Raw genomic sequence first — 12,163 nt, forward strand, 5'->3', positions numbered from 1 at the left:
CGACACATTCAGCCAATCTCAAACATTTCCGCCCGCCTCGTCAGCCAATGACGAAATTAAACCGCTGTGTGGAGGTGGTGGGGAGATGCGAAACAGATGAATGGCTCGGCTGAATGGGTCAGCAACGTGTTGCGTAGTTTCTACAACAGAAAGAAGTGCGTAGTAATTTACGAAGTTACAAGTGACGAGTGAACGCGAAGAGGGTGCCGAGTGATGCAGTGATGATTTACAGAGTGAGCTATGTACCAGGTGAGTGAAATGACTTCATGATGGAATGAGGTGAATCGACCACGAAATGAAAAAGTTACATGATTTTTTTTAGTTACGCCGAGAGTCCAGCCTCGAGGTTGTTCCCGTGGCCAGTCTCATCGATTTCCGGAGCCAGGAGCGGGATGAGCTTGTGCACCGGTCGCAGCAGTTGTGAAGTGGAGGTGCGTAAAGTGACCACGCGAGTCGAGCCGTCTGGCCCCGGGTGTACGTGGACGACGCGCGCTAGTGGCCATTGTGTGGGTGGCAGTATTTCGTTTTTTACTAGGCAGAGGGACCCGGCCTTGACCCATGCTTGATCTCGTCGCCACTTGCCCCTCGGTTGCAGTGAATTCAGATACTCCCGGGACCAGCGCCTCCAAAAGTGCTGCTGCATCTGCTGTACCAACTGCCACCGAGATAACCGTGAGACTGGCAATTCCTCGAGGCTGGGCTCTGGAATAGCGAGGAGCGGTTCCCCGACTAGGAAATGTCCCGGAGTTAGAGCTGCTGGATCCTCAGGGTCATCGGACAGCGGTAGTATTGGCCTAGAATTTAAACAGGCTTCGATACCAGTCAGGAGCGTGGCAAGCTCCTCGAAGGAAAGCCGCTGTTCGCCGATGAGCCTCCGCAGGTGGTGCTTGACCGATTTGACGGCCGCTTCCCAGATGCCCCCAAAGTGTGGAGCGGAAGGGGGATTGAATTTCCAGGTGATGCCCTCCCTGGAAGCTGCAGCGAATGGGCCACCTCCCTGTGCCACGGATTGCTTTAGTAGCGTTCGGAGCTCGTGGTTGGCTCCGATGAAGTTTCGACCACAGTCGCTGTGAAGTTCTGCGCATCGGCCTCGCCGAGAGATAAACCTCCGCAGTGCTGCCAAGAAGGTTTCGGTGGACCCATCCGAGACAGCCTCCAGGTGGACAGCCCTGGTGGCCAGACAGATAAATACCGCGATGTATCCCTTCGAGGTCAGCTTGCCACGACCCCGACTGGTTCGCACGTGTATGGGTCCTGCGTAGTCGATGCCTGATCTGAAAAAGGGACGACTAGGCGTTATTCGAGATAATGGAAGGTTTCCCATTCTTGGCGGGGCTGTTTGGCCTTTCCAGCGTATACAGGTGGTGCACCGATGGATGCAGGCCTTAACTAAGTGGCGACCCTTGAGGATCCAGCACTCCTGGCGCAGCGTAGCCAGTGTGAGCTGTGTTCCTCCATGCAAGCATCGTTTGTGGGCAGCGTCGACCCACAACCTAGCTAAGGAGGATTCGTCAGGAAGGATCGCGGGATGAGTCCGGTCGTATGGGAGGTTCGCGGCCTGTATCCGCCCTCCCACGCGCAGCACCCCGTCTTTGTCCAGGATTGGACACAGCTTGGCTAGCCGGCTTCTGGCGGCTAGCGGTCGACCCTTCCGAAGGTTGGCGATGTCCTCCGCGAACGCTGCGGCCTGTTCCAGTCGTAGAAGGGTGAGTTTGCTTGTCCGAATCTCGGCTGCCGTGATGAATGACTCTCCTTGTCGATTTCCAGGAACCCATCGGCGGCACCAGGCCAGGACCCGGAGCAGCCGATTCAAACTTGAGAAGCGTTCGACTAGTTCCGAGGAACTGCTCTTCTCCCGGCTGGTGACGTGCAGAACCTGGTGCTCCTCTGCTTCGTGCGTTGCCTCTGACCTGGTTTCCTCTGGAAGTGGACCGGGTGAGGCGAGCCACTCGGGTCCTCGCCACCACAGCGAGAACTTCGGTAGTTCCGCCGGAGATAACCCTCGGGAGGCACAGTCCGCCGGATTCTCCGCGCTCCGGATGTGGTGCCACTTCGCCGCTGGAAGCATCCTCTGGATCTCGGCGACCCTGTTGGCCACGTAAGTGGGCCAGCGTGTGGGATGTCCTCGGATCCAGCTGAGAGCCACCGCGGAATCCGACCACAGATGTACGTCGACGGACGGCCAGTCCAGCACCCGGACGACGTGTTCGACGAGTCTGGTCAGCAGGAAAGCGGCGCAGAGTTCCAGTCTTGGCAGCGAGACCCTTTTCAGAGGAGCCACCTTAGACTTGGCGATGATGAGCGACACCGTCGCCACTCCCTCCGGGTTGACGCTGCGGGAGTAGACCACCGCAGCATAGGCGCGCTCGGAGGCATCAGCGGACCCATGGAGTTCGGGAGGCGAACTGCAGGAGCTGGTTCCGAGCCATCGCGGTACCTGGAGATGCTGCAGTTCCGGGATTCCATTCTGGAACTGTCGCCACAGCTTTTCCTCCTTCTCCGGTAGTGGCGTGTCCCAATCGACCTTCAGGAGCCACAGGGACTGGATCAGCACCTTGGCTACGATCGTGACTGGCGCCAGCCAGCCGAGTGGGTCGAACAGCTGCGCTGTCCCGCTGAGTACTGCACGCTTGGTGAATCCCGAGCTCGGAAGAGACTTCACAGCGGAGACCTGGAAACAATCAGATGAGGGCAACCACTTGATACCTAGGACGCTGTGGAGCGTGGGAGAGTCCCACTCGACGATGCCCTTCCTCTCGTCGCGGGACAGTCCTTCAAGTAGACCCGGCGCGTTGGCAGCCCACTTGCGCAGAGGAAAACCGCCCGCCATGAGGAGCTCCCGTAGTTCCCTTTGTTTGGCTTTAGCCTCTGAGGGTGTGTCCGCCCCAGTGAGGACGTCGTCCATGTAGACCTCCTCGAGTAAGATGCCAGATCCCAAGGGGAAACGCTGTGCCTCCACCTTAGCCAGTTGGTGCAAGCATCGGATCGCCAGATATGGAGCACTGGTGAGTCCGTACGTGACCGTGTTGAGATCGTAGTCAACGACGCTGCTTTTCCCTGCAGGCCTCCACAGGATCCTCTGCCATTTCCGGTCGTCAGGATGGACGATGATCTGTCGGTACATCTTCTCTATGTCCGCTGTGAACACGAGAGCGTACCGCCGCCAGCGTAGAAGGATGTCCGCGAGATTCGGCAGCAAGTTAGGTCCCCGAAGCAGAAACTCATTCAGAGACTTCCCGTTGGAGGATGCCTTCGAGCCGTTGAAGACAACCCTGAGTTTCGTCGTGGTGCTCGATTCCCGCATTACTCCATGGTGCGGGAGATAATACCCTGCGCGGGAAATTGGATGCGCCGTCGCGGCCATATGCCCCAGAGCTTCGTAGGTTGCCAGAAATTCACCGTAAGCTTGGCGGAATTCGGCAGAACGCTGGAATCTGGAGCTCAGCGAGTCCAGTGTACGCAGTGCGATGAGGCGAGAGTCTCCCAGTTCTGGTGTCCTTGCAAACGGCAGACGCACCATGAACCGTCCGTCAGGAAGCCGTTGGTGAGTGTCTAGGAAGTGCTTTTCTGCCTTCCTGTCGTCAGCGGTGGCTGGAATCGAAGTTTCGACTTCCTCCTGCTCCCAGAACCTGGTGAGAAACTCTATTAATTCGCGGTCTATATTGCAGTGATGGACCGGAACCTCCGCCCTGCTCGATGACCCATCGGCGTTTCCCGAGTCGATGCCTCCGGTGAGGATCCAACCCAGAGCCGTTTCCTGCGCTACAGGAGTGTGTGGCGGCCCCCGTCTGACCCCCTCTCGAAGGATGATGTTGTAGGAGTCCGCTCCTATCAGGATGTCGACTGGATCGGCTAGGTGGTACCCCGGATCGGCGAGCTCCAGTCCTCGGATATGCGGCCAATCGACTCGAGCAGGTAAGTTGTACGGCCGGTATCGCGAGAGCTCAGGCAGGATATAGACAGGGATCTGGAAGCGGAGTTCTCCTCTGCCAGGGGGAGATATGACCAGCGTGGTTTTCCCTCGTGTGAACTTTGCCCTTGCACCTCCGACGCCGAGAAGCGGAACTCGAGCTTGGCTCCGCTTGACACCGAGCCGCTGCGCGAGCGCTTCCGTGATGAGGGAGACTTCACTGCCAGGGTCAATAAGAGTACGAGCTGAGCAGCCCTGTCCCCGTGGGCCTGAAACTGCTACGCGCGCTGTACTGAGGAGAACTGAGAAGGAGGAGCGACTCACGTGCATGGAGACGTGCTGCACGAAGGCTTCCGGAGACTTCGTTGACTTGGTGGATGGTGCGGCCTCGTGGATAGTCGTTTGGTGCTTTCCTTCGCACTTTTGGCATCGCTTGGAGGACGTGCACTCACTCGCAGGATGCTTCCCGAGACAGTTAAAACACAGGTTCAGTGTCTTGGCTGTTTCCTTCCGCTCGGCAGCAGTCTTCGCCTGGTACCGGCCACAATACAGGACAAAATGATTGCCCTGGCACAATGCACAGACCTTCGCGGACGAACTCGCCTTGGACATCGTATGCACCTTCGCAGATTTCACGTTGACTTTCCTCCCGTCGGACGCTTCGTCCGTCTGAGGTTCGAGCGCTTCACACGTTTGTATGCGCCCTTCCATAAAAGTTCTCAGCTGTTCCAGCGTAGGATGGTCCTTGGAGTGCTTGAGAGAATCCTCCCATTCCCGACGCGATTGCCGATCCCATCGCTCGACTGTCAATTCGACGATCCAGTCGACTGCATTAGTGACAGGCCAGCCAAGATTCTCAAGCGCGTCAATGGCATCGAACGTTTCGTTAAAGAGACGTTTCATCTCAGCGGCCGACTCCTTGCGCAGCGGAGCTACAGAAGATAGAGCTCTTATTTGCGCCTGAACGAGCAGCCGGGGATTGTTGAAGCGATCCTCCAACTTGTTCCACGCGATGTTGAAATTGTCATTCGTAGTTCGAATGTTCTTCAGAAGCGCCATGGCTTCGCCCTTCATGCATGTCTTCAAGTAATGCAGGCGCTCCACCGGAGACAACGAAGAGTCGTTGATTATAAGCGAGGTAAACAAGTCGCGGAAGGATGGCCAGTCCTTGTAGTGACCCTCGAAAGTAGGGAGAGCCATCTTTGGCAACACTGCGCGTGACCTCTGGAACGTCGCCTCGCCGGGCGTTACGTTCGAATCAGAGGGCACCTTAACGGCTGCCGCCGTTTCAAATTCGGCGATCATGTCGAGGAGAACTCCAGCTTGCTCCAAATATGTTGTATGTACATCGCTGAATTCGTCTTCCGCGATGTAAGCGCTATCCCTCAACTTGGCGTCGTTCTTAGCCGCTTTTCTTATTTTTAGATCCCCCTGGGAGAAGTCAGCCCAGAATTCTTGGATCGAAGAGTGAGCCGCCCGAAGCATTCCCAGAGTAATGTTCGCCTTACCCTTCTTCTTAAGGTTGATCGCGACGCGGGAGATTCGCTGCGCGAGCGTACGTTGTTCGTCGACAAGGTCAGCCATTGTCTCCTTCACGAATTCAACCGAAGTCTTTTACGATATATTTAACGTTTGCTTTTAGTGGACTGTATACTGGATCCGGCTCGAAGGACCAAATGTTTGGGGATCGGAAGGCGAGCACTAAAGAGCCGCGGTTTACTGACACAACGACTTTATTTCACCGCGAGGATCGTCGAACTATAACCGATTACTTTGTACAGTTTGTAAACACAAATAAACACGTTTGAACAGTTAGCTTGACGTGGATATCTCCCGTCTATTTCGGGAGCCGTAGATAGCTCTTGTAGCACGAAACCGGTCAAAAAGACGCGAGGCGTTCACGCGAACAAGAGGTCGAGATCAAGATCGATTGCGAGATAGTTTGATCGAGCGTTAGAAACGAACTGGACGAGCGAGCGGGCCGGCGAAACGATGATAATCGATCGTAACCCGTCTCGTCGGCGCGGGCCAATTAGAGAGCGATCTAATAATCGATTCCTGATCTCGCTTCTCTCCGCGATCCAGCCAATTGCGGGGCGCCGATCCGCGTCGGCGCGGAAACGCTGCCGACACATTCAGCCAATCTCAAACACATATAATACGGCACAACACAGCTCCACAGGATATTCCCCGGCCTATCTCAACGTCGGGAGAGAGCTCGTACCCCAGGGGACGCTACGGCACACGCGGGAAAAACACGCGGGACACCCCCTGCTCCTCCGTCTCCGCCGCCTGCAGGAAGCCCGTGCGTTCGCGCTGTGTAACATCGCGCGGATCTTCCAGCAGCAACAGCAGCACTATGATAAACACCCGTCGTGCTTGGGTGCCCGCGGTCGGATCGCGTGTCCTGCGACGCGGCCACGAACTGTCAAATAAAGCGGCCTTCCGCAACGCCAAGTTGCTCGAAAAATACACCGGCCCGTTTACAATCCAGCGTCGAATTCACCGGTGATATTCGATCTTCGGGACGCCGCCGGGAGATTAGCCCGGCACGTACACGTGCGAGACCTTCGCCGTATCACTCCCGGGAACCGGACAACGCGCCGTTTATCCGTAGGCAGTCAACCAGACAGAAGGCGACCGGCGAGGGGCCAGAGGAACCCGAGACGCCGAATCACGTGCGCACCAGCGACTCAGATCAAGACGAGGAACCAGGCGAGGACCCCGAGCTCAGTCGTCAGCAAGCTCTAGCACGAGATGGATCTCGCCGACGAGAAGTTCTTAAGCCAGCTCGAGGAGAGCTACCGCCAACACGGGCCCTTCGACCCGGAGGAGGCCCTCCAGGCCCTCGGCCCCCAACCACGCCTATCACGCCCGACGTCAGGACGGCCCGCTGGGGTTACACCCCGGCCAGGGGCCCACGACCCGCAGCCGTGTTAAGGCCTGCATCGGCCGCGAGGCCCACACCGGCAGAACCACCGGCCCCGGAGGACGGCCCTCCCTCGTCAGCCCTCGACCGCAGCCACCGGCCGGAAACCAGCGGAGGCGCAGCACTGCCTCCGGAGCAGGGTTACCTCGCGCACCAGCGGTGTGCGCCGCCAGCGTCCAACCACCAACCGGGACGCAGGTCATCCGCCGTCCGACGGTGACCCGGCCTAAAAGCACCACTCGGCAAGCCACCCGGGCGACCCTCCCCCGCTGGCCCGACGACCAGGCCGACCGCGGAGAACGCCGCTTGCCGCGACCAACCGTGCCGTCCAGGCCACCGCCGGCTGTTCCACCTGGCCCACGGCGGGTACTAACGACCACCACCGCAGGAACACCGGCCGCCAGGGGACGCTGGACCACCGGAACCCGAGCCGCTCGCAATCCCGCTCGAAGCCAACGTGGCGCACCGTCGACGGGTGTCCTATTTGGTGCCCACTCGCCTGAAGCGGTACCGAGTGACCTACGCCGGAGTCCGACGGAGCTTTCGGCTCAACCCGGCCACCGGGGAGATCTGGCACGAGACGCCGCCTCGACAGCATGTAAGCCACCCTCCACCTCGTTACCCTGTCTCGCGAATCGCGTCGTCTCGTCTCCGAAGAAAGGGGGAGGGGGTGCAACGAGACGCATGTGTCTCGTTGCGTGCCGAGTTGTACCTTAACCCGCACCAATCACCGGCGCGGGCCAGCCGTTCGCCAATCCGCGAATCCAGCCCGGGCGCGGACCAATCGGCGTGTACCGAAGATTCGCGAACGAGCACACGAGGTCCGCGTTCGGGCTATAAAGATCGCGACGGAACCATCCGAAACCGGAGTTGGTCTGGAGCAGCTCTCGGGCGAACACCCGAGCCCAAATCCTCTCGCAGCCGCGCGGAATCGTGCTAGCCTCGGTATACTATCGGGCGAACACGCCGAAGCGCTGGGATCGGCCGAAGCGTACGTGGGTTTACGTCCCATACGTCGAGTCCGAGACCGCGATCAGGTTCTGGGAGGCAGTCGATCGACGGCCTGCTCTTTTCAGAGCACCGTAGCTTCGACACTCCAAACCGTCGTCCCCACCACTCGGACCCGTTTCCGCGTCCCGCGCTCCCATCCGAGATTCCGCATCGCGCTCCAGACGTTCAGTCTCCAACCGACCGCAGCAGCGTGTGGAGCTCGCCTCTCGGTATACTACCGGAGACGAGCGACCTCGCCGGTTTCGAGTCGTAGGCATTAGGTCTACGTCTGTGCCTACGTGCTCGAGCCGCGGTTGCTCGGGGGATGGCGGACGGGGCGTTCCGCGAATCCCGTACTTCTCCTCTCGGCGCCCCGCGCGCCCAGCCGACGGAGGAAACCCACGTCCATTCACTACAACTCGCTGGGCCGCGGCCGTAATAAACACCTCGCTGAGGCGATCGCGCAGCGAGAGTCGGGAGAGTTCGGACCGCGCCGAGAGCGCCCGAACAACGTACCACGCCAGCGAGCACGGCTCGCCCCGCGCTCCACGCGTACCGCGCCGCGTACCGTACCGAGGAAAATTCCGGTTTTTCACCGCGACACTCCGGACCACCGCGAACCGTACCGAGACCGGAGATATCGACACTCCGCGAGTTGATTAGGTTAAGCTCGCGTACCAGAAAACAATCGCGTTAGGTTTAAGTGTTCGTTCAATTCGCGTCCGGGGATACCGATGCCCCGCGTATCGATTAGGCTAAGCTCGCGTTACTAGGAATAAGTACATTAACTTTAGTTGTTCGTCAATCCGCGTCACTACCGGGCGTCCACGCTCACGATTCTGTTTTTTTTTTGTCTCTTATGTAACCAGGCCGGTGGAGAGACAGGTTCCCACCGTGAAACCCGTCGCCGGACCGTCCGGAATCCAGACGACCGGATGAAAGAATAAAACATTTTAGTTTCTTTTCCACTTTAAATTAGCGTTTCTTATTTAGTCACCTTGTCCTCCCTCCCCAAAGAACCCTGGCCGCTGAGCCAATCCGGGGAGGGCTCGCACGCCTCGCCGCGCTTCCCGCACGAGGCGTGTACCGTTACACATTGAAGTCATATCTTGGAAATACATCGTAAACCAATTAAAGGAAGCATTACAGAATAAACCGATAAAGATAATCATATGCACAGGCCGAATAACTATACCACCTGAAGGTGATAGATTAAATTTAATCGAAGAAAAGCATATGTCTGCCGCCGGTGGACATAAGGGCGTAACGAAGACTTACCACCGAATTCGACAATTGTACTATTGGGAAGGAATGAAGAAAGATATTCAAAATTTCATCCGCACATGTAGCAAATGTCAGTTAAGAAGACGACAAGAATTAAAACAAAACAACCAATGGTGTTAACAGACACTCCAGGAAAAGCTTTCGACAATGTCAGCCTGGACGTCGTAGGGCCTCTACCAGAAACAAAAAAGGGAAATAAATATATTCTAACTATGCAAGACTTATTGACTAAATACTCTGTAGCAGAGGCTTTGGAACAAACCACAACTGCAAATATCGCGGATGCCTTCATTAAAAATCTCATTTGTCGATGTAATGGGAGCGGTCTTGACCAGAAATTTGGTCGATTAGAAATTTGTATTAGAAAATTGGGAAATGAATGGTAGATTTCGGATGGATTGCTTGATGGATGTGTGAGCGAGAGAGAGAGAGAGAGAGAGAGAGAGAGAGAGAGAGAGAGAGAGAAAGACAGGAGTGAGGAAATGGAAAACGGGCAAATTGAGAGGAATGTAATGGAATGAATAGATATAGAATGTTGAATCTGCGATAAATAGATTTATTGGCACTTGAATAAATCACAAGATTGTCTAAAGATTATACAATGAAACGAAAGGAAATAAAGAATAACGATTTGATAACTGAATTGATTTATGCGCGCTGACTGAAGCGAAAAGAGAGCGAGCCGCCGTTGTCTCTTTCTTACATTGACTCGATTCCTCTGGAACGTTCTACGCGCGTAAATGTTTCCGGTTCAGCATTCGCGACCATTCCAGAAGGATCGAGAAGGAATTCGCAATTGTGCTCGTACATCGACACGCGCGCAATTTCCGTGAGCCGCGTATTGGCCGGTGTATCGCTCGCATCGCGATGCCTGTTTGGCGGGATCGCGCGCCAATCTCGAACAGTCGATTTGGAGCCCCTAAAGCAATTTTAACGGATCTAGGAACTAATTTCACCTCAAACTTAATGAAACAAGTGGCAAGAAAATTTAGAATTAAACATTACAAGACTACAGCTTATCGCCGCAAAGCAATGGCTCAATTGAACATCACATCATGTACTAATGGAATACCTAAAGCAGTATGTGAACAATGCAAACAATTGGGATGACTGGCTAGACTTGGCCATGTTCTCATATAATACATCAGTACATGAAGAAACTAAGTTTTCTCCGCATGAATTAGTTTATGGAAAAATTGCTCGTTAACAACCAGCAGTGATCAGTAAAAGAAACCTAGGACCCACATATGCGGATTACCTCCGAGATTTGCATATGACCATCAAGGAATTACAACTGTCGGCATCTAAAAATCTGAACGCTGCTAAAGCAAAATCGAAATACTACTATGATCAGAAAATTAACCCACAAAACTTCAAGGTAACGGATCTCGTATATTTGTTAAAGGAACCGGTCAAAGACAAATTCAGCGATCAGTATACTGGACCTCACAAAGTTATAGAAATGCTACCTAATCAAAATGTAAAGATTCTAATCCAAGGAAATCCTTGTACGCTACACATAAATAAAATAAAATTGGCACACCGTAGACCCGACTAACGATAGGATAGGACGGAAGACGACAGGACAGACGATGACAAACCATGTCCATTCCAAGGCCAAGGTTACCGCCCAGAAGAGGAAGAACTGGAAGAGTTTTACGGGCCAATAGACGGGGTGGTGCCAACCGACTACCCCGAAACATACCGGAACTTGCTAAATCTGTATTGCGTGGTCGTACCGTTGCAAGAGCCGTCATACATCTACCATCAGCATAGGCTGTGTAGGATCTGCTATGGCCGCCTAACGCAGCGGGAGCAGTGCTATTACGAACAAGGGGGCTGGCACATTATGTGCCAGCTAGACACGGCCCGATCATTCGCAAGATGCCGAGACTGTGGCCTACAACTAGGAAGAGTCCGCCAGGCATACGAGTGTACGGAGTGCATAGAGGAGCAATTCGAGATGAATGCAGACGAGTGGTGGTTAATTCATACGGGCTACGCCCAGGATGTGATCACCCGATGGTGACAAGGACACCCAGCACCATATATACATTTTCTTCAACGTAGTATATTATATAACATACACATACCTCATGAAATAAACACTCATACATACCCATACAAATGGACTTCCGCTTCCGGTTGCGAAAGAGAGTGCAGAGTGTGAGATACTGAGTGAAAGTTGTGTGTGAAAAAGAGGTGTAGGGAAAAGGCGGAGGGTAAAGGTGGTAGAGAGGGGCTAGTAGGGAGCAAGGGAGAGACGGGTGAGGTAGGAAGAAGGGCGAGGGAGCGTGAGGAGAAGTAGGACGGAAGGGAAAAAGGAGGTAGGGTAGAGGTCAGGTTTTCACGTGGCGGGAGATAGGCGTGCTCGTGAAAAGGAGAACGAGCGAAGGTGTCGCGCTCTGTTGGGAGAAAGGAGGAATAGAGAAAGGGGGACTGAAAGGCGCGAAGGTTTGAAAAGGTTCGAATAGGACAAGGAGGGAAAAATGGCGGATGAAAAGCGGAAAGTGGAGGAGGGAAGAGAGAGAGGCTTGGGAAGGGGAAGGGAGGAGGACAAAGAAGGAAAGGGCAGAGTAGGGGCGCTGTCGGGCGAAAGTAATCTGAAGAGGTAGTTTAGCTCGGGGAGCGTGGAAAGTGTGGGAAGGAAAAGGAGCATAAAGGAGGTAGAGGGAGGGGGAGAGGTAGAACGTGACGCATTTAAGAGAAGCGACGTCACTAAGAGGTGGCCACAGAAGGCAGAGGGGGAGGGGGTAGGGGAGTGCAAAGAGATGGTGGGGATCCTTAAGGGACTGATAGAGGAGGCGAAGAGTTTAAGGGACGCCCTATGGAAGGACAGAGAAGCGGGGAGGAAGTTGATTGAAGATTGGGGGAGGGAAACGGAGAGGTGGAGGGAAGAGAGGAGGGAGGAGGTAGTAAACAGGGAGAAGACGTGGAAATGGTTGGAGAGCATTGAGGGAAGGGTGACAAAGGTAGAGGGGAGGATGGAGGAGATGGGGCGAGGAGAGGGGGTGAGGAGGGGTAGTGAGGAAGTAGACAAGAGGATGGAC

At 55.1% G+C, this 12,163-nt stretch overlaps 1 protein-coding gene across 1 annotated transcript; it reads right to left on the minus strand.

Annotated features, from left to right (window-relative positions):
* Positions 1 to 322: 322 nt before the first annotated feature.
* On the minus strand, positions 323 to 5,494 carry LOC143363979 (uncharacterized). The gene has a single exon (XM_076804509.1). The coding sequence runs from the start codon at positions 5,492 to 5,494 to the stop codon at positions 323 to 325; it is 5,172 nt and encodes a 1,723-aa protein (XP_076660624.1).
* Between the last annotated feature and the right edge of the window lie 6,669 nt (positions 5,495 to 12,163).

This window comes from Halictus rubicundus, unplaced genomic scaffold (assembly GCF_050948215.1).
Source record: "Halictus rubicundus isolate RS-2024b unplaced genomic scaffold, iyHalRubi1_principal scaffold0203, whole genome shotgun sequence".
Lineage (NCBI taxonomy): Eukaryota > Metazoa > Arthropoda > Insecta > Hymenoptera > Halictidae > Halictus > Halictus rubicundus.